This window comes from Peromyscus eremicus, chromosome 1, assembly GCF_949786415.1.
Source record: "Peromyscus eremicus chromosome 1, PerEre_H2_v1, whole genome shotgun sequence".
NCBI classification, from domain to species: Eukaryota; Metazoa; Chordata; class Mammalia; order Rodentia; family Cricetidae; genus Peromyscus; species Peromyscus eremicus.
This window is the reverse complement of record NC_081416.1, coordinates 118,319,700-118,342,420: the sequence shown is the minus strand read 5'-3', so window position 1 is coordinate 118,342,420 and position 22,721 is coordinate 118,319,700. Positions and strand designations below refer to the sequence as shown.

The 22,721-nt window shown below is 50.6% G+C and overlaps 1 protein-coding gene across 1 annotated transcript; it reads right to left on the bottom strand.

Moving 5' to 3' along the window:
• Positions 1–429: 429 nt before the first annotated feature.
• Idh2 (isocitrate dehydrogenase (NADP(+)) 2) lies at positions 430–21,434 on the bottom strand. The gene is made up of 11 exons (XM_059272585.1): positions 21,283–21,434; positions 9,399–9,490; positions 6,603–6,768; positions 4,860–5,020; positions 4,633–4,776; positions 3,991–4,127; positions 3,661–3,812; positions 1,618–1,730; positions 1,392–1,489; positions 1,208–1,300; positions 430–787 (listed from the first exon to the last, which is right to left on the bottom strand). The coding sequence occupies exons 1-11, from the start codon at positions 21,395–21,397 to the stop codon at positions 700–702; spliced, it is 1,359 nt and encodes a 452-aa protein (XP_059128568.1). The 5' UTR covers positions 21,398–21,434; the 3' UTR covers positions 430–699.
• Between the last annotated feature and the right edge of the window lie 1,287 nt (positions 21,435–22,721).

The following is a 22,721-nucleotide window of genomic DNA, read 5'->3' as shown; positions in this document are numbered from 1 at the left end:
AGACCTCGTCTCAAAGAAAGAAAGAAAAGAATAGGGCTGGGGATGCAGTGATGGAATGCTTCCTTAGTATATACAAAACACCGAGTCTCAGCACTACAAAAGGTGCACATGTTAATAATAATTACAGTATCACAAAGTGATAATCCCTAGACGGAAGGGATCCTGCTTGGGAATTCTGTGTGAGCCTCTGCCCCTAGACCCCAGCTGCCTCCCGCTCAGGGACAAAGACTGCAGACAATTTTGTGAAGAATCCAGGGCCTGCCTTACCCCAAAAGTCTAGTAACTCAGGCAGCTTCTGAGAGCGCATGAGGCCACAAGCTGCCTTGGGCCTCCTAGCTGACCTATTAACAGCCGAAGGCACCCCAACCCTGTCCCTGGGGCACCCTGCCAGCTGCTTCCTCCCACTCAGGGACAAACACAGCAAGACCGTTTTGCGAAGAGCATTTTAGTAGCTAAATATGGCACCATGTGATTCAGAGCAATATAAATTACAGTATGCAAAACACACTGGCTGGCTGAGGTAAAGCACACCATTCCTGCCTCATGTCCACCATGAGGGGAAGCCGCTCACATACTTTAAAAAAAAAATCTTCATCATAGAAAAAATGTCCCCTAGAAAGGCCACCAGAGAGAGGGGGGCTGTGAGGCTCACCCTCTACCATGTATGGAACACCCACTGCAGTTAGGCTGTGTCTGCCCCTACTGCTTGCCCAGAGCTCGGTCCAGGTTGCTCTTAATGGTGTCCAGGAAGTCCGTGGTGTTCAGGAAATGTTCATTCAGCTTCACACTGCCAAGAGAACATTGGGAGCGACTCAGGCCTCCTGAAGGCCGTCAACCAAGCCCTTCCCAGGCACATCAGACCTCAGGCATCAGAATGGCCATCTCATGCCACCAGGCACAGGTCCAAGTTTTCCGGGAGCCCACTGCCAGAGGGCCACAGTGAATTGAGCAGAAACTTAAGAGTGACAAGCCGCTGACATAGGTCTCGGAAGAGAAGCCGCAAGACAGTTGGAGAAGAGATTGAAGAAGAAACAGGGCGACTGCCAGTGGGGACCACCTCAGGAGGCGTGGCCTGAGCCATTGCTCAGGACTTGTTCAGCCCCAAACCCTAGGCAGCTATGCTGGCTCATGAGAGGGACCCTAAGCGGGGTCCCCTGGCTTCCTCCCACCTGCTGAGGTCCCAGGCCCTGTACCCCAAAGCACACACTTGCTGAGGCCATGGATGCAGCCAGCCAGGTCCTTGGTCATAGCTCCGCTCTCCACAGTCTCTACACACACCTTCTCCAGGGTCTGTGCAAACCTGCAGGGAATGTGGCGGTGAGGCCCCAGGCACGCTGGGCAGAACCACGGGCGGCACGCTGGGCAGAACCACGGGCTCCCCATGTGCTCACCTGATGAGGTCCTGGTTCCCATCCAGCTTCCCGCGATGCTCTAGACCCCGTGTCCAGGCAAAGATGCTGGCGATAGGGTTGGTACTGGTGGGTCGTCCCTGGGGACAGGCCATGGCATCAACAGCTGAGCCCCAGATGGAGCTATCCACCGTTAGACTGACAGATCAGGCGCATCCTCCCAGCCACCAGGGCCAATGGGGCACTGGATCTTGAGGTGCACACTCACCTTCTGGTGCTCTCGGTAATGGCGGGTGACGGTCCCATGGGCAGCCTCAGCCTCAATTGTCTTCCCATCAGGACAGACCAGCACAGACGTCATCAGGCCGAGGGAGCCAAAGCCTGGGGGTGGGCAGATGTCCCCTCAAGGGCATGCTTCAGCTCCCAGCCCACTGCAGCTGAGAGGACCATACAGGCCTCACGGGCAGCTGTCATCCATGTGCTAACACACCTCTGTGTGCTCTGTATGCTCCCTCCCCAGACCCCACAGCCTGGGGCTGTCAGTCTTGCGGCCCCCAGAAGACCATTTCGAGCAAAAACAAGCTGCCCTCAGCTGTTTGGCAACCCTCACAGTTTCGGCTGCTGTGAGGTTACTTGCAAACTTTACTTCCAAATGTCCCCCAGATCCAGATTTCAGCTGGAATGCCTGTTGTCAAGGGCCCTGGGGAATCAAAAAACTCCCCCAGACCCACAAGGAATGGGCAGGCTCAAAAGTGGGCCCTTTACCGAAGGAAAAGATTCAGCTCGGATTTCGTTTTTCACATTTATTTGCTTTTATTTTGTGTAGGGGACGGTGCACACGTGCCCAAGTAGAGGTCAGAGGACAGCTTGCAAGAGTGTTTCCTCCACCATGTAGGTTCTGGGATCAAGCTTGGCGGAAGGGCCTTCACTCGCTGAGCCATCAAGAGCTCTTTTCCTGCCTGGTTTTATTTTTGTTTATCCTGGGATTCACTATTTAACCCAAGCTGGCCTCGAACTCACAGCCATCTGCCCACCTCAGCCTCCTGAGTGCTGAGATCACAAGCGTGAGCCCCTGTGCCCCGCATCCCGCACTCCTTTCTATTAGAACAGCCTTGTCCCACACCAGTCACAGGGACGGAGATAGGCAGATCCCCTGGACGCAGCAGGCACCTAGTCTAAATTCTAGTTCACTGAAAAAACCGTCTCAAAAAATAAGAGAGAGGGAAGACAAGACAGCTCAGATGGTGAAGGCTCCTGTCACCAAGCCTGAGGGCCTGAGGTCAGCCTCTGGGACCCACGTGGTGGAAGGACAGAAGCACCTCCTGCACGGTGTCCTCCCAGCCCCACGCATGTGCTGCAGCGCACGCACGCACGCACGAGCACAAATAAAGGCAGCTCAGGAGTAGAGCGCTTGCCTGGCTCTCATGAGGACCTGTGTAGAATGCCCAGTACTGCCAGACAGACAGATAAATAATGAATTCACAAACATTTTTAGACGGGGTCTATTATGTAGCTCTGGCTGTCCTAAAACTCACTATGTCCTCGAACTCACAGAGATCCAGTTGCCTCTGTTCATAATGCCACCGTACCTGACCTTATAAATGTAAATTTAAAAAAAAAAAATATATTGGGGCTGGAGAGATGGCTCAGTGGTTAAGAGCACTTGACTGCTCTTCCAGAGGTCTTGAGTTCAGTTCCCAGCAACCACATGGTGGCTCACAACTGTCTGTAATGGGATCAGATTCTGGTGTGCATGAAGACACAACACTCACATATATAAAATACAATATATATGTATTTTATATGTATATATATGTGTGTGTGTGTATATATATAATAAGATGGAGCACAACAGAAGACACCTAAAACCAACTTCTGGCCTCCACGGGGGAACACACACACACACACACACACACACACACACACACACACCTCTAGATGACTCTTTGAGGAGTCCACACTCATGCTCTTGGGTGTATCTTTTTGTTTGTTTGTTTGTTTTCAACACAGGGTTTCTCTGTATAACAGCTCTGGATGTCCTGGAATTCATTTTGTAGATCATTTTGTAGGCTGGCCTCGAACTCAGAGATCTGCCTGCCTCTGCCTCCCAAGTGCTGGGATTAAAAGCGTGTGCCACTAGGCCCAGTCTAACTTGGATGTATCTTACTTTCTCCCCAAGAGCCTCTCTTTCACTTAACCCTGTGCTCACAATCATATTGAAATTTTTTAAAATAATAATAATAATAAAAAGTCACTCCAGCCATGGAATACCAACAGTTCCTCCCTCCGGAAGTGGGTCATCCCAGCATACCTTGAGCCAGGATGTCAGACTGTACATCTCCATCATAGTTCTTGCAGGCCCACACAAAGCCACCTGAAGACTTGAGCACCTGGGCCACCATGTCGTCGATGAGCCGATGCTCGTACCAGATCTTATTCTTGTCAAAGTCAGTCTTATAGTGCCTGGGAGCAAAAGGGCTTGTTTCGGGGAGCGGACAGGAGGCTGGCAGCTTCAGGACCCCTCCCTGAACCTCAAAGCTGAACCAAGCACACCGGGAGCACAACCTCCCCAGGCGGAGCAGGGATGGCGCAGGGGAGCTGGGAGGCTGTGGTGCCCTCAGAAAGCGTCAGAGGCTGTTACTTGTCAAAGATCTCCTGGAAGATGTCCTTGAAACGCCCGTCATAGGCCTTCAGAATGGTGTTCTTGGTGCTCAGGTAGAGCGGCCACTTCTTCTGGATAGAGTACTGGAAACAGCTGTGCGCAAAGCCCGAAATGGACTGTGGGGAGAGCGGGCATAGCATGGCCCCCAGCCTGAGGACTGCCAGTCTTGCCCACGGTCCCAGGGCCAGCACCATCTCCATAAGACTCCTCAACCCCTACCACCATGGAGTGAGACCCTGTTGCTTTGGCTGGCCTATCTTCTCCCTCCAAATTTTCGGGAGCACAGACCCCTACCACCGACTTTGGACAGCTCTCTCTACCTCACAATTCCTAGACCTCACAGCTGGTGCAGGCCTGGGTGTAGATCTGGTTAAGCTGCCTACGGCTAGGGCTGGGTTTGACCATGCATCTCCAACTTCTCCAATTAGAGCCGTCCTCTATGGCCATCTGTGATTGGTTCAACGGTGGTCATGTGACCCAATCGTGGCCGGCGCAAGCATGCGCTCTTTTCTGGTCTCTTCCATCTCTCCCAGGTATGAGAATGAGGCCAACGGAAGTAAAGAAAGCTACAGAATGGCGGAGATGGAGATGAGCTGGGGAGGAGGCTGGCCAGGGCCTTACCTCGTCGGTGTTGTACATCCCCATGCCCACGCCACCGGCAGGGAAGTTGTAGACCTCCCACTCCTTGGCACTGCTGCCGTCCTTCGGGGTGAAGACCATCTTGAACGTGCCAGCTCGATCTACCACGAAGTCTGTGGCCTTGTACTGCAGAGAACAGGTAGTTCGAGCCAGGGCTTCCCATGGGGAGCATGAGTCAACAGACTTGACTGTCTCCAAGCCCGGCCTACCTGGTCGCCGTGGGCGTGCCTGCCAATGGTGATGGGCTTGGTCCAGCCAGGGACAAGGCGGGGGATGTTTTTGCAGATGATCGGCTCTCTGAAGACGGTGCCCCCAAGGATGTTCCGGATAGTTCCATTAGGGCTCTTCCACATTTTCTTCAGCTTGAACTCTGTGAGGACAGAGATAAGACAGACCCATCACAGAGCCACCAGAATGCCCCCCGAGCCAAAACACAGCCAGACAGGGGACCCAGATGTTATCCCGGAGAAGGTAGAAGGGTCTAGAGCAGTCGTTCTCAACCTGTGGGTCCCGACCCCTTTACGGTCATCTAAGAACCATCGGATAACACAGGTATTTACATTATGACTCACAAGAGCAAAATTGCAGTTAGGAAGCAGCAACGAAAATAATTTAATGGGTGGGGGAGTCACCACAACATGAGGACCTGCATTAAAGGATGGCCGCATTAGGAAGGTTGAGAACCGGTGGTCTAGAGTATAAACACGTGGCCCCTGGAATCAACCAGTTGTGACTGAGGCTTGCAACGGGCCTTAGCCTGAGCTGTGAAATGAAATCACTGATGAAATGCCAAGTGTGCTGGCTTCTCACTAAATGAGTTGTCTGTAAAGTGCCCGGAACACTGCCTGGCCGCCATTTTCCCAGGTCCACACCGAGGTTACTCAGCAAAGAGAAAGGGCAGCTTCCCTTGACCCCATCCTGCCCAAGACACTAACGTTGTCCGTAAAAGGACGAGCTACAGACCCCAGCACCAGGCTGGAGATGCAGTTCTGTGACGCAATGCTTGTCTAGCATGCACAAGGGCCTCAGTTTTTCTCTAGGGATTTTCACTCGCTTTTTTTAAATTCTAGGCTTTAGGAACATCAAGGAAAAGAGCTCAGGACTAAAACTCACTCCCATGTGCTATAGGCAGGTGGTCTAGAGACGGCTGAGGTTTCTTGAGTTTCTCTTTGTTGTTGCTTTGCAGAGCTGGGGGTTGAACCCAGGGCCTTATGCACGCTAAGCAAGTACCCCACCACGGGAGCCACACACCCCCAGCTCTGAAGACCATCTGGAATGCTTGTTCTAGCTTCCTCATGCTGCAGAAATTAGGGAGGAAAAGTCCTAAACCATGTTCTCCTGTTGTTGTTTTTGAAGCTTGGGGACCATTTTATTGGAGTTTAAGAGAAAAGTAACAAGACAGGCAGGCTGTCCATCTCAGCAGCGGCCAGAAGAAGGGATACGGAGAAAGGAAGAGAAGGTCATGGTGGGTACAGTGAGGTGATTAAGCAGTCACATGGCAAAGGAGAGGCGGGTTTTAGAAGAGTGAAAACGTTAAGAGTTCCAGGGAAAGCAAATTTAGCCTGTAGCCAGCCCTGCAGCGTCAGGATACCCACCCTCCCCCAGCTCCCGCACAGCCTCTGCAGACCAGCCTGCCAACAGGCCAGAGGTCAGAAGGCCAGGCTGTTAAAGACCTTCACCACAGTGAGAGCGCCAGCCCTGTCTCCTTCCTCCCTGTAACTGCCGATGCCTCTCACTGGTGTAAGCCATGCACCACAACGGGGCTACCCTCCTGGCCTGGCCGTGAACATGAGGCTGGCCCCCAATCACACCTCCCCCAGCGGCACCATAGTGACCTCAAAGGTCCTGCTGCACAGCAAGATTGGACTGACCTTTCAGTCCCCATCACCCCAACCCAGGCTCCAAGTGAAATCAGCCTCAGGGACGCTGCCAGCCTTTGCCACACCTCATACCTTCCACACGAGCCTCATCAGGGGTGATTGTGGCACACTTAACAGCCACGTTGTACTTCTGGGTGGCCAGCGCAGAGTCGATGGTGACCTGGTCATTGGTCTGGTCACGGTGTGGAAGGCCGAGGTCAAAATACTTGAGCTGGACGTCCACGTGAGGCAGGATGAGCTAGGGAAGAGAGCCCGAGCAAAGTGTCAAGCCAGAAGACTGACTTGGGCAGGATGACAAGGCATGAGAGGTCACAGGAAGGAGCCATTCCTCAGCAAGGCAGAGGTGGCAGGAGGCTGAATGCTGAGAGGTAAGCCGCACTGGGTTCCGCAGAAGGGAGCCAGGTGTGAGCATCTCCTGCTACTCTAGTGACCCATCAAGTCAGCTAAACCCCAAGTCTATAATACAGTGGGGTCCCCCTTCTCCTCCAAGTGATCTGCGATCTTAACAGGGAAAGGGCAGCTTCAGCCAGACATGGTGACACACACCTGCAATCCCAGCACTTGGGAGGCTGAGGAAAGAAGATCAGGAGTTTGGGGCCAGCCTGGGCTACACAGTTAAGACTTGTCTCTGGCTGGAGAGATGGCTCAGTAGTTAAGAGTGTGTCTTGCTCCTGCAGAGGGCCCAAGTTCAATTCCCAGAAGCCACATCAGGGAACCACCTGCAACTCCAGCTCCAGGGAATCTGCCACCTCTGGCCACTGTGGGAACTGGCATACCCACACATAGGCATACACACTTACACATAATTAAAAATAAATCTTTTTTAAAATTATTTATTTATTTATTTATTTATTTATTTATTTATTTAGAGACAGGGTCTCACTATGTAGTCCTGGCTGGCCAGGAACTCACAGAGATCCACCTGCCTCTGCCTCCTGAGTGCTGGGATGAAAGGCATACACCACCATGCCCAGTGCATGTATGACTGTTTTGCTTGCAGTATGTCTGTCCACGTGCGTGCCTGGTACCTGTGAAGATCAGAAGAAGGTATTGGATCCCCTGGAACTGAAGCTATGGACGGTTGTGAACCACCATGTCAGTGATGGGAATTGAACCTGAGTCTTCCGCAAGGACAACAAATGCTCTCAATGCCTGTGTCATCTCTCCAGCCCTGCTAAAATATATATATATATATAAGCCCTGTCTTACAGGCAGGTATGGCTCATATGACTTTGTAATTCCTGATTCAAAGGTCTGAAGCAGAGGACCACTGTGAGTTTGAGACCAGCCTGGGATGCAGAGTGAGACTTTGGCTTAAAAAAGAAAAAAAATTAAAGGAGGTAGGGGAGCTGGAGAGATGGCTCGGGGGTTAAGAACACTCGCTTCTCTTGTAAAAGACCTGGGTTCAGTTCCCAGCACCCACATGACAACTCACAGCCACCCGTAACTCCAGTTCCAGGGAATCCGACACCTTCTTCTGACCTATGAGGGCACCAGGCACACATGTGGTACCACACATCCACGAAGACAAAACATCTATACATACAAAATAAACCAATCTCAAATAATGTTTTTAATTAAAAAAAAAAAAAGCTGGAGCGATGGCTCAGTGGTTAGGAGCCACTTGCTACAAAATCGTGAGCAGCAGTTTGGATTCCAGCACCCACAGGGCATCTTGTACATGCTTGTAACCCCAGATCTGGGAGAGACAGGAGGACCACTGAGGCTTGCTGGCTTCCAGCCTACCAGAGAAAACACAGTCCAGGGAGAGACTGCCCCAGCACACTAGTGGAGAGTGACAGGACACCGAACACCCTCTCCTGACCCCTGTGCACACACACAAATTAATTTTTATTATGTCTATTATTTATTGTGTGGGTACGTGTGGAGGTGTGCGTGTGCCATGGCTAGTGTGTGGAGAGCAGAAGATGACTTGTAGCAATATGTCCTTTCCCTTCTCCACATGGGTCTCGGGAATTGAAATTACATCATCAGGCTTGGGTCCGATGGTGGTGGTGGTGATGGTGTATGCCTTTAATCCTGGCACTCAGGAGGCAGGGACAGGCAGATCTCTGTGAGTTCGAGGCTAGCTTAGTCTACAGAGCGAGCTCCAGGACAGCCAGGGCAGTTATACAGTGAAACCCAACCTCAAAAAACAAAAAAACCAACCAACCAAACAACAAAACCCAAACATCTTCAGGCTTGTCAGCAAGTACCTTTACCCACTGGACCATCTTGCCAGCCCCCAATTTCTTTTCTTTTTTTAAAGAACAGATTTGTGATTGATAGGTGTCTCGGTGGGTAAAGGCACTTACTGCCAAGCCTGGCAATTTGAGTCTAATCCCCGGGGTTCACACGGTAGGAGAGAATTGACAAGTCCCCAGACCTCCACCTGTGTGCCACGGCACACTCATGCTCACCAACAAACAAACAAATGTAATAAAAAACTTTCAAGCCGAGTGGTGGTGGCGCACGCCTTTAATCCCAGCACACGGGAGGCAGAGCCAGGCGGATCTCTGTGAGTTCGAGGCCAGCCTGGTCTACAAAGTGAGTTCCAGGAAAGGCGCAAAGCTACACAGAGAAACCCTGTCTCGAAAAACCAAAAAAACAAACAAACAAAAGCTTTCAAATGAAAAAGAAAGATTTGAAAAGCTTGCATATTTCAGCACCAGTGAGAGCCCCAGACTGCTCAGGACAGGCACTGGCCGGCAGCAAAAAACCTAACAACTACTAATGTTGTTATGAGGAGGGTGGGGCGGACAGTGAAAAGGAGGACTGCTGTCCACCAGGGAACCATGGGACTCATGCGGACCTGAAACCGTGTGGGACTGACCGTCTACTTGCCGCCCACTGAGGGAGGGGCGTTACCTTCTCCTTGATGAACTGCCAGATGATTCGGGTCATCTCATCGCCGTCCATCTCCACCACTGGCTTCTCCACCTTGATCCTCTTGCCAGCATCTGGAAATGGGCACATAGCACGTCACATCCAAAGGCTCCAAGAGCCCAACAACCGCCCCCTCTCCTGCTTTCGAGACCTGCATTCGCACATGGAGGATGGCCGTATAGAGCTAACCCGTCACACCCAGCGTAAGGGGCTGGGGGCAGCCTGGCCAGCCAGATCCTCTCCCCTTGGAAACTGAAGAGACCAACAGAGAACCACAGCCAGCTGGGCCTACCCGGTCCAGCACCAAGTCAGGGGAAGATTGTCCAGGGTTCCTGCCCACAAATCCTCAGGTGGACAGACTCACCACTTTTCCAAGTCTCGGCTCTTTGCTTTCCCTGTGTGTCCTTCCAATACAACCCTCTCAAAGACACTAAGCTTGACTTGTCTGCAAGCTTCGAGCTCTCAAAAGACTGAAGCAGGAGAGGCATGTGCAGACCCACAGCGAGCCCAAGATGTATCTGACAACAGACCAAGCCTGCTTGTTCCAATCACCATCTCATTGCAAAGCAACCCCAAGGAGAGCATCCCCCGTGCCATCTTGTTTTTTGGTTGGTTGGTTGGTTGGTTGGTTGGTAGGTGTTTTGGAGACAGAGTCACATGGAGCCCAGGCTCCTGACCTCTCTGTATAGCCAGGGATGACCTTGAATGTCTGATCTTCCTGCCTCAACTTCCTCGGGTCTGGGGTTACCTGCCTGCACTACCACACTAGCTTATTTGTTTTTTGCACGGCATCTGGATATGTAGCTCAGGCTGGCCTGACAGTCACTGTTTGACCAGGCTAGCCTTAAGCTCATGACCCTTCTGCCTTCACTTCTCAAATACTAAGATTACAGGTGCATGCTACAATGCTCATTGCTTCATGAGCAATTATTTGTTTGTTTGTTTATTTAAAATATTGTTATGTGCATTGGTGTTTTGCCTGCATGTACGTCTGTGTGAGGGTGTCAGATCCTCTGGAACTGGAGTTATAGGCAGTTGTGAGCTGCCATGTGGGTGCTAGGAATTGAACCTGGGTCTTTTGGAGCAGCAGCTGGTGTTCTTAACCTCTGAGCCATCTCTCCAGACCCTCATGATGAGGAAGCTGAGGGTCAGATATGCTCGGCTTATTGCCTCAGGTTACAGAGAAGGAACACAACAAAGCCCAGAGGACTTGGACTTTCCTCTCTGGGAACACAGGCTTATGGCGCCTGAGAAGGGACCTCAGCCTCTGCTGGGTCAAGCAGACTCGGGTGAGTCGGCCATTCTAGAGAAAGTACCATAACCCCACCAAGGGCAGGCAAGACGGCTCAGCAGATAAAGGAGCTTGTCACCAAGACCAACAACCTGAGTTCAATCTCTAGTTGGGAGAGAACCAACTTGTTCAAGTTGTTCTCTGACCTACACACACATACACACACACACACACACACACACACACACACGAATAAATGTTAATTTTTTTTTTTTTAAAGATTTATTTATTATGTGTACAGTGTTCTGTCTGCACATATCCCTGCAGGACAGAAGAGGGCGCCAGATCTCATTACAGGTGGTTGTGATCCACCATGTGGGTGCTGGGAATTGAACTCAGGACCTCTGGAAGAGCAGCCAGTGCTCTTAACCTCTGAGCCATCTCTCCGGCCCCAAATGTTAATTTTTTTAAACATTTATTTATGTGTATGAGTGTTTTGCCTGCATGTATGTATATGCACCACATGCATGCAGTGTCTGAGAAGATCAGAAAGGGCATTAGATTGCCTGGAACAGGAGCTATGCATGGCTGTGAGCTGCCATGTGGGTGCTGAGAACCAAACCCGGGCCTCTGTATGAACAGTAAGTGTTCCCAACTGCTGACCCATCTCTCCAGCTCCTTAAAAATATTTTTTAAAGTACCTCAACAAATTGGCCTCGGGCTGCAGCTCAGTTGATATAATGCTTGTCTAGCATGCATGAAGCCTTGGGCTCAATCCCCAACATCCCATAAACTGGATGTGGTGGCAAGCGCCAGTAATCCCAGCACTCAGGAGTCGGTAACTTCAAGGTAAGTTCGATATCATCCTTAACAACATAGTAAGTTCGAGGCCAGCCTGGAATACCTGAAAGTTTGTCTGAAAAGAAGGAAGAAAAGAAAAGCCTAATCGGCCTTAAACAAATCATTGCCCTATGACACACCTCAGTTCTGACTCACAACACCCTTGAATGTAAACCTCATCCAAAGGGAGCAAAGTGGTTCACTGCCCAAAGACATGCAAGTGATTTTATATAATAAAGAGAGAGAGAGAACCTTAGCGACTATTTAGGGAGAAAAGGGAGAGTTAGGGAGTGTGGTTGCTGTCGGGTCCCTAGCTCACTGTAGCCTGTCCTTGTGGGTCAGATGCCAGGAAGCCAAAAGCACAGACATGAACTAGCCCTCTCCCTGGGGACTAAAGGCAGAGATGGCTGACTCCATTACCATACCCATGATGCCTTCAACGCAAACCACAGAATTCTTTCACTTTGGTCTGAAGCTTTAGTGAGAAGGGCCTGAGAGAGTCTGCTGGGCAGAACTTGCTTAGCTTCTAGACAGCTCTTCTGAGAGCTAAAGACAGCTTGTCAGATGTTTTTAAACATTTCAAGCTATGTCATAAGCCAGTTCTCAGAGCCTCGACCTCAGCAGCAGCTACCACAGCCCTATGCCAGCTTTGATGTGGTGCCACACCCCTCAGCAGGGGACGGGGTCAAAGTCACCATTATACCCTGGTGTACATGGGAGTGTTAATGGAATTAGAGAACACGGGCCTATCTATTCACATAGCAACCTGGTGCTAAGTAAGCACCATTGACACCGGGATATTAAGATGTGGAAGCACCCAGGGAGGGAGGGTGAGAGAACAGGTAACAGAGCAAACACTGTTGTCCACTCCAGGTCGCTGAGGCTTCCCAGAGGAGCTGGCAGGGACCTGTCCAAGCCAGCTAGGCCCTTTTGGTTGCCCTAAAAATTGATGTCCTGTCCCTCCCCACAAAGACAGACCCCAGAGCCTTGTATACTCACCCTAAACTCTCATCCACTGAACTACACGCCTAGGGTGGTTTGAATAAGAGTGGCCCCCATAGGCTCATATATTTGGATGCTTAGTCATCAGGGACTGGCACTATTTGAGAAGGATTAGGAGGTGTGGCCTTGTTAGAGGAAGTGAGTCACTGGAGGTGGGCTTTGAGGTTTCAAAAGCCGTGTCAGGCCCAATCTCTCTTTCTCAGCCTACAATGAGGATGTAGCTGCTAACTACTTCTGTGCCTCGCCTGCCTGCCTCCCTGCCATGATGATAATGCATTAAGCCCCTAAAACTGTAAGCAAGCCCCTCATGATTTTTTTTAAATGTAGTTCTAGAATTTTTTGTTTGTTTGTTTTGTTTTTTGAGACAGGGTTTCTCTATGTAGCTGTCATGGAACTCACTCGGTAGACCAGGCTGACCTCAAACTCAGAGATCTACCTGCCTCTGCTTCCCAGAGTGCTGGGATTAAAGGTGTGTGCCACTGTGGCTCTGTTCCTTTTTTTTCTCTCTTATTTGGGGCCAAAGATTGAACTCAAGGCCTCATCCGTGTTATTAAGCAGGCCCTCTACCCCATCCATTAGTAGATTTTTGTTGTTGTTGCTTGGTTTGGGTTTTGATTTGGGGAGGACAGGGTCTTACTGTAAAGCTCAAGCTTTAACTCTTTCTGTATCCCAGGATGACCACAAATACAAAGTCTTGCTGCCTCTGTCTCCTGAGTATTGGGATTATCGGCATCAATACCACCATGCCTGGTTCATGTAGTGGTATTTTTTGTTATGTTTTGTTTTGTTTTGAGACAGGGTTTCTCTGTGTAGCTTTGGAGCCTGTCCTGGATCTCGCTCTGTAGACCAGGCTGGCTTCGAACTCATAGAGATCCTCCTGTCTCTGCCTCCCAAGTGCTGGGATTAAAGGCATGCGCCACCACCGCCCGGCTGGTATTTTTTAATTATCCATTGTCCAGAGGATTTGAGTTAGTTCCCAGGACCCATTTCAGGCAACTCATAACCTCCTATAAGGATTAGTATGTGCTCAATACCCCTACACATACACATAATTCAAAATAAAATAAATCTTAAAAAATCATGAGTGGGGTTGGGAGTGTAACTCAGCTGGTAGAGTGCTTGCCTAGAATTCACAAGCCCCAAGTTCAGCCTTCAGGACCAAATAAACTGGGTTTGCAGGATGAGAAACTCAAGGTCATCCTTGACTACATATAGAATTCAAAGCCAGCCTGGGCTCCAAATGACCCCACCTCAACCAACAAGCCAACCAGGAGAGATCGATTCTCAGCCTTTTAGTTAGGATCAAGTGTAAACAAACTGTCAGGGGGTTGAACCGGGTGTGATGCTGTACTCCTGTGACCTCAACCCTCAGGAGGCTGAGGCAAGAGCACTTCCTGGAATGCGCTCAATGGTACAGCATTTGCACAGCCTGGACAAAGCCCTGGGTTCCATCACCAGTACTGCCAGAATAAATAAATAAACAAGCAAACCAAGAGAACAAAAGCCAGGGTCAAATTCAAAGCAAGGACTGGAAAAAGATGCTTGCACACTCATGTTCGTTGCAACATCATTCACAACAACCAAAAGGTGGTGTCTAGCAATGAGTGAATGAATAAACAAAATATGTTCTGCACATCTGTGAAATATTATTCAGATTTAGAAGGAAGAAAAAGAAAAGAAAGAAAAGCCTGTCACATGCCACAACATAGGTGAGCCCTAAGGACAGCATATAACACAGACTGACCGTTATGCCAGGAAGGGTGGCGCATGCCTTCAGTTCCAGCACTCAGGAGGCAGAGGCAGGCCAATCTCTGTGAGTCTGAGGCCAGCCTGGGCTACAAAACATTCCAGGACAGCCAGGACTGTTACACAGAGACACTCTGTCTCAAAAGAAAAAAAGAAAGCAAACAAAACAAAAACCAAAGACAAATACTGTAGGATTCTACTTCCATGGGTGCCTAGAACAGTGGTTTCTACTTCCATGGGTGCCTAGAACAGTGGTTTCTACTTCCATGGGTGCCTAGAACAGTGGTTTCTACTTCCATGGGTGCCTAGAACAGTGGTTTCTACTTCCATGGGTGCCTAGAACAGTGGTTTCTACTTCCATGGGTGCCTAGAACAGTGGTTTCTACTTCCATGGGTGCCTAGAACAGTGGTTTGCAACCTTCCCTTTTTTTTCTTTTTTGTTTTTTGTTTGTTTGTTTGTTTTTCGAGACAGGGTTTCTCTGTGTAGTTTTGGTGCCTGTCCTGGATCTTGCTCTGTAGACCAAGTGGGCCTTGAACTCACAGAGATCTGCCTGGCTGGCTCTGCCTCCCAAGTGCTGGGATTAAAGGCGTGCGCCACCACCGCCCGAAAGTTCTCAACCTTCCTAATGCTGCGATACTTTTAATACAGTTCCTCATGTTGTGTTGACCCCCAAGTTATAATCATTTTAATTACTACATCATAACTGTAATTTTGCTATTGTTATGAATCATAATGTAAATATTTTTGGAGATAGGGGTCAAGACCCACAGGTTGAGAACAGCTGGCCTAGACCATTAAGCACAATGTGGGGGGCAGGGTTAATTAAGGGAGGAGGAAATAGAAAGTTACTGTTTCATAGATACGGAGTTTCAGTTTTGCAAGAGGAAAAGGTTCTGCAGACGGCTAGGGCTGACGGCTTCATAGTAACAATGCTGACCCGCTGCAGAAGTGAGTGGATAGTGTAAGGGGATGTGGGTACAAACGATCAAGATGCATTGTATGAATGTGTGAAGTTGTCAAAGAATCAATTTTAAAATTCCGTTAAAATAATAAAAAAGAAAGAAATTGCCAAAAAATAAATAAGATATTCCAGGGTCAGAGATAGCCCAGCCTAACCACTGAGTTCAATCCCTGGATTCTACCTGGTGGGCAGAAAGGATCAACTCCTGCAAGTTGTCCTCTGATATACCGGTGCTGCGGCAGACACAGACACACAGACACACACACACACACACACACACAAAATCAATGTAAAAAAAGATATTCTAAAAAGGAAAGCTTGTCGAGGTTAATATTTTAACCAAAATAAAAATAGTAAGAATTTAACGCGCTCCCCCCCAAACACACACAAATCACAGCCTGTCCTAAAGAATGACTTACCCCTGACACAGTGAGCGAGCATTCACTACGAACAAGGAGAGCCAGCCTGAGGGAGGGCCTCTCTGTTCCAGGCCTGGCCTGCACCCTCTAGAGCACCCCAGATGATAGGGATTTGAGACTTTTTTCTGTTGTTTAGTTTTGCAAACAAACCATGCTCTGCCTGTCTCAGAGACAAGGAGTGATAAACCATCTAAACCACAAGTAATGGGCTAGGGCTGCCTACCACAGGAGATTAAGAATCCAAATTCAAAACCCCAGAGAGCAAGACTCAGTAGGTGTCTGTCACACAGTGGTAAACTGTAAGACATACTCAAATAAGGTGGAAAGGGAAGGCCAAAACCCAAGGTTGACCTCTGACCTCCACAATGTATACCATAGCTTCTGTCCCCGTGTAGAGGGGAGAGGAAGAGAAGATGTGTCATTAAAGCACAAATATCAACACCCAAGCCTTTCTGAAAACTTCCAAAGCGACAGCCACTGAATCTCCCGAGGGCCTGGGTTCCATGTCCAGCATTGCAAAAGATAAACAAATAAAACAGGGGGCTGAAGAGATGGCTCAGAAGTTGAGAGCACTTGCTGTACTCCTGGGATCTGAGCTTGATTCCCAGCACCCACATCTGTCAGCTCATTACACCTGGAACTCTAGCTGCGGGGAATCTAATGCTCGCTGCTGGCCTCAGAGGCACCAGCACATGCATGGCACACACACACACACACACACACACACACACACACACACACACACAAATAAATATTTAGGGGTTGGAGAGATGGCTCAACAATTAAGAGCACTTGATGCTCTTGGAGAGGACACAGGTTTGATTCCCAGCACCCATATGGTGGCTCACAACCATCTGTAACTCCAGTTCCAGGGGATCTGACTCCCTCATCTGTCCTCCACAGACACCAGACATGCATAATGCACATGGTGTACATACAAGCAAGCACCAGCAAACATAAAATAAAGATAATCTTAAATAAAAAAAATCTGTAAAAAAAAACAAAAAAACAAAAACCAACATACATCTGATTGCAGTACACATTGTGAAATCCTGCAGAACTTTCCCTTTCACTCAAAATTAAAAAAAAAAAAAGTCCTCAAAAATGGCCTAGGGGTTGAGGGTGTGGCCCAGGTGACAAGCTCATGTCTTCCAGTGCAAGACATTTATATGACTGTCCACACCAAAATAAAAGGGAGGAGAGGAAACTGGGGGGTGTGACTCAGTAGAGGGCTTGCCTTGCATACACAAGCCCGGGATTACATAAACTGAGCATATGTGTACAGCTGTAATCCCAGCATGTAGGAGGGTGGAGGAGGAGGGAATCAGAAGTTCAAGATCATCCTCAGCAACAGAGAGAGTTCAAAGCTAGCCTGAGAAACATGAGACCATATGTGTAAGATCATGAACTGAAACCAGAAACTGCCCCTCCACCACAGTGCTGAGATGGGATGGCTAAAAGATGGGACCTATTAAAAGATGGCACTAATGGTGGGGGAAATAATGGTACAAGACGGATCCCTCAAAGCTATCTGTCCATGCTCCTGTCCTACTGAGGAAGAATGTAAATGAGGACACAGTGATCCCCACTTCTCCGTAAGGGATATACTCCAATACCCACAGTGGCACCCGAAACTGTGAATAGTGGAATAGTTCCAAACTCCAAGTGTAATGTACTTTCTCCTGTACGTACATACTATGATAACATTGACCCTATAAATCAGGCATAGTTAATGATTAACAATAACTAATAAAATAGAACAATCATAGTAATACACTCTAAGTTACATGAATGTGTTCCCTTAAAAAAAAAATCCTGCCACTGCCACACACTTCATCTCCTGTTCATCACACAGCGCGAGCAGCCTTGGCACCTGAAAGTCCCTCCCCTGCCCCACTCTCTCTGATATCTAGAGAGTTGGCTTCCTCCCCTGCTCGGACTTCATTTATTTGGGTCTTTTCTGCCTGCCCCATTCAAACCTCCCATACACCTCGCACCTTTTTTTTGGGGGGAGGGGTGTTTCGAGACAGGGTTTCTCTGTGTAGCTTTGGAGCTTGTTCTGGAACTCACTCTGTAGCCCAGGCTAGCCTCGAACTCACAGAGATCGGCCTGCCTCTGCCTCCTGAGTGCTGGGATTAAAGGCGTGCGCCACCACCGCCCGGCTACCTCGCACCTTCTCAATTTAGCTTTCAGCACTACGTCTGTTTACTCTGTGCACACACGTGCACTGCACTGTACCTTTGGAGGTCAGAGGACGACTGGACAACTTGTGGGAGTCCATTCTCTCCTTCCACCACGTGGGTCCTGGGTGTCGAACTCAGGTCACCAGCTTCGGCATTCGGTGCCTTTGGCCACTGTGCATCTTTCTGACCCTTCTCGTTAGATCATTACTCTGTGTCACACTGGCCAACTACCTTAATGCCTGTTCCCTCCGCAACAGAATTAAAGCCCACAGACAGAACTCTTCTCCACTCCTATCCCAGCTCTGTCCCCTACACCTTGCATGGCGTCTGGCCATAAAAGGAATACAATCTGCTAACGGTGTCAGTGAAGAATAAGTGTACATCAGGGCTGCCTGGGCTCACTTTCTGTTGTGATGAATGTGCTCTTCCCCTTCCCACAGTCCAGGGCCACTGCCACACATAAGCAGGGAACTCTCTCATGTGATGGGCACCCTGCCCAGAGCAGCTCACAGAGTAGAACAGTATTTGTAATCTGGGCTGGAGGTGTGACTTGGTGATGGAAGGCCTGCCTGGCATCTGTGAATTCCTGGGTTGGGGCTCCCGGCACTGGGGGGAGGGGTTGTACTCAGGTGTCAAGGCGCATGCCTATAATCCTACCTACTCAGAAGGTGGAGGCAGGAGGTTCACAAATTTTAAAGCTAACCAGAACGATTTGCGAGACTGGCTCAAAATAACATTTAGAAAGAGCTGGAGGCTGCAAGTCATGTGTGAGGCCCTGACACATTTTACACAGTATAAACTCCAAAGCAAGCCACAGGGCCTGGCTTCATACAAGGAGCTGGTCCCTGAGCCTACCACAGAGGAAGCAGAATGAGCCCAAGAGGGCCCAGCTAGGGTGGAAACTTAGAGACAGCCAAGTCTTTCCAGAGCAGTGGGTCTCAACCTTCCTAATGCTCAGACTCTTTTTTTTTTTTTTTTCCCCCGAGATAGGGTTTCTCTGTGTAGCTTTGCGCCTTTCCTGGAACTCGCTTTGGAGACCAGGCTGGCCTCGAACTCACAGAGATCCGCCTGCCTCTGCCTCCCAAGTGCTGGGATTAAAGGCGTGCGCCACCACCGCCCGGCCCAGACTCTTTAACATAGTCCTTCATGTTGTGATGACCCCCAGCCATAAAATTATTTTGGTGCTACTTCACAACTGTCATTTTGCCACTGTCATGAATCGTAATATAAATATCTGCTATGCAACCCCAAGGGTCCTGACCTACAGGTTGAGACCTGTTCTAGAGAAACCTACAGGTTGAGACCTGTTCTAGACCACTGTTCTAGAGCATTTCCCCTCAAAACCTACTGAGTCAAACACTAACACCCAAACCAACTCTGAGGTAAGCTGTGGTGGGTGTGGACAGCTGCGGGACTTCTCTGAAGTGGCTGAAACAAGGCTCAGGGCAAAAAAAGATGAGAACTGACTCCTGGGTCTGCACGACTTGATGAAAGGCCTGTGAGATGGCGGGTAAAGGTACAAGGAAAAAGCCAACTCCACAGGGTTGTCCTCTGACCTCCATACATGTACTGGAACATGCACACATCATATCTATCTATCTCTTTCTCTCACACACATAATACATAACAAAGTTTAAAAAAAATTTGATGATCAGCCATTGAATAATTTATTCTGGGATCTGAGACACTTGGGATTGCTCGTCCCTTCCAAGTGTGCAGGGTTAGCAGGACACCTTATGAATGTTATTAAGGTGACAAACTGACCACGTTTCTTCATCTTGAAAGATGAGGAAATGACAAAGTTTCTAGCCTGGAGCAATAAAGGGAGTCTACCTAAGTGCTTGTCCCAGACCTTCCCAAGTTCTCACTTCCCAGAGCTGCCAGCAAGGAGTTACTGGAGGATACAAGAGAGAAAGAAACGCATGCAGAACTGTGGGCCAGCAAAGCTACAGCATGGTTTTGTCGTTTTGTTTTTGTTTTTTAAGCACCGCCACACTTGGAGACCTTTGGGAAGAACCTTCCACTGGCTGCTGTTTAAAATGTATATCCAACTTTAGGATCCCAAAGGAACCTTGTTTTCTTGTTAGTGTGGTTTCTCAGGGTAGTTTTTGTTTGTTTTATTTTTATCATTAACGCAGATCCCCCCACCCCCACCCCCAAAAAAAGGGAAAAGTTGAAAAAGAAAATGAGCACTGGATGCCTCCAACTTCGACCATATTTTGATGCAGGCCTGCCGTATGAGGCCGGGGACACTAGACCGGGTTTCAGGACTCAGAGACAGATCCCAGAAGCACAAAAGCAGAAATGTCCCTTTCTCCTTGGCAAAGGGGAGGGTCAGGGGCCCCGCCCTCTCCCTCCTCCTGGCCCCCAGCTCCAGTCAGCTGCTCTCACACTCAGTTAAAGATTACCATTCTAGCCAGAACAAACCCCATGGCCAGACCCACCCCCTCTTCCTCATTCTCTTGGCTAACCCCAAGGGGCTTTGGGCCAGGTCAGGATAGAATTTCCGTGGCAACAGGCATCAAAAAAAAAAAAAAAGGCCACCAAGCGCTCTACATTGTTCCCCGTCTTTTGTAGCAGGGCGCTGAGTAGCTGGGGTGTAAAAGATGCCCACATGCCAGGCCGGGCAGCCTGTTGGTAACGGAGACTCCAGCTAAACCCTGCTTATTCTGCCTCAAGATGCACCTTCCCGTTTAAGAAGGAAGCTGAAGGCAAGCGATGCAGACCTCGAGGGAGCGTCTGGCTGCAGAAAACGACAAAGTGCACGCACAGCCTGCTCTCCACAGCTTGTATGCCAGGCAGGACCGACCCGCACGCGGCGCGTGGCGGGCCCGGCAAGAAAAGGCCAGGACAAGGGCGGGACTGAGCCTCCGAGGCAGCGGAGGGTGGAGGAGTGGCAGCCAAACAAAAGCGGGAAAAATAGAAGGACATTCCTCCAGCTGTCGAGTAAAGGTTCCCAAAATAGCTGACGTGGGCCTGCTGAAGAGGAGGGACCAGAGTGAGCGGGGATTGGAGCGAAGGGGAAGTGGAGGCCTCTCCTCCTCGCCTTTGTCTGAGCCGGGACCGCGAGGTGACCCTCCCCTGCCTAGGGCAACAGCAGGCCGCTCCCTCCCCTCCGGGCTGCTTGTCCCCCTCCCAGGGTGCAGAGCAGCCAGGATACCCCACTCCGCGCCCAGGCACACCCCCCCCCAAACGCTCCTCCGGAATACCTGCTGAGCCCCAGCCCTGACGGGACCCGGCAATCATGCCCCAGGCCACCAGCTGCCACTGTGCCCTACGCCCCAACCCCTGCGCCTGCAGCAGCCTGGGGGCGCCAAGTGCGGGTGCCCCGAACGAGGCCACCGCCCGGCCCTTTGCGACCCGCACACCGCTCTTCCCCGGCCGCCGGCGTGGTGCTAGGAGCGCTCCGGGGTCCCCCTCCCGGGACGTCGCCACGTCGCGGCGCTGCACGGCCCCCACCCCCACCCCCGCTGCGGCACTCACAGTGGCGCCGTGGCTGCTCCGGCCAGCTGGGGACAGTCAGGGCGGCGGGTGCCCAGGCCCGCGCCGGGCCCGGGGCTCTGCAGAGCGAGTGCACGGCCCGCAGGTAGCCGGCCATCCCGAACACGCGAGGTCCGAGCGCGCCGCTGCACCAGGCTGTGCGGCGGGGACTCGGCTGGCCCGGGTGGCCGGGACCCAACCGGGGCGGAGCTGCGGAGCCCGCCGCCCCATTGGGTCTCACCCGGCAGAAGGCGGGTCCAGGGCCGGGGCAGGAGCCTGCCCGCCACCTTTGGGCCTGTTCCAGAGCCCCGGGCGCTTCAGCGCTGAGCCCGCGCTTTCTGGGTGCCTCAGTCCAACCCTGAAGCGTCAGGAGCCAGAGAGACTCATATGGGCCGCGGGGGGTCACAGTTCCCCCCGCTTCCACCAGGATGTCAGCGGTGGACACGTCGCCTTAAATCCCCTGCGTCCTTCGAGTTTGGCTGACTGATCGGCCCAGGCGCATTCGTCTAGCCGATTGACAAGTTTTGCGCTCTTGAGCCAAGGCCATGGCATCTTGGGTCTCCTCCAGGTAGTTGGGTGGACTAACCAGGATCGAGAGTTGAAATTCCGAGTGCGGTGGAGGCAAGAGGATCCTGAGTTCTGCTCAGGAGTTCAAGGCCAGCCTGGGCTACCTGAGACCCTGTCACAAAAACAAAACAAAGCAAAAGTTTGAAATCCCCCTTTTGTTCCTTACTAGACAGGACTTCTAGCCCCAGAGTCCCTCAGCATGGCCAGAACCTGCTTCCCCTGGGCCGGAGAGTGCTGCCAGGAGGCTTACGTGCCATTATGTGTGTAAAAGGTTTGAAGTGCGGGCACCCTTCACAGCACAACCGCTGTTCAAGTGAATTACATTCTATGGCAGTAGGTACGCAGTCCGGAAGGAGAGCCCGTATTTCCTACATCCTAGGCAAAGGTCCAGCTACCCTGCGGCCCAACAGCTCCTGTTTTGCTTGGTTTGCGTGAAAAAACAAACAAGAAAACTAGCGCAGACAACCTAAATCCATCAGCACCCATTTTCTTGAAGGCTTGGTTTTGTGTCTCAAAATCTTAACAAAGCCACCCCAGCTTTCCCGTCACACCAAAGGAGAGCAACCTTTCTGCCCTATGCTCCCGGTCCTCACCCCAGCCTGACTGCCAGGTGGAGCTGGGCCAGGAGAGTGACCTTGAACGGCTAACATCAAAGCTTCCCTCCTGGAGTCTCAGGCTGGCTGAGCTACAGCTTTAGCTCTAGGAGCCAGTAGAGAGAGTGTAGGCCAGGAGAAGCTACTTTGGGTCCCTCCAGAGTCTGAGACCTCAGTCAAAGGAAGGCCTGGTTTGGGGCAGCATGTTCCAGAACAGCGGGTTTCCCAATTCTTTCGCTGGGTTCCCAATTCTCTTGCATAAAATGGTAAAGACCATGGAGA

What these genes read in the sequence shown, in the direction of transcription:
- Idh2 (XM_059272585.1), bottom strand. Translation starts at nt 21,397, where the DNA reads ATGGCCGGCTACCTGCGGGCCGTGCACTCGCTCTGCAGAGCCCCGGGC. An exon ending in GGATGTACAACACCGACGAG is followed by an intron (nt 4,128 to 4,632) that starts GTAAGGCCCTGG and finishes CTCTCCCCACAG; the next exon opens with TCCATTTCGGGCTTTGCGCA. An exon ending in GTCTGACATCCTGGCTCAAG is followed by an intron (nt 1,731 to 3,660) that starts GTATGCTGGGAT and finishes GCCCACCCCCAG; the next exon opens with GCTTTGGCTCCCTCGGCCTG.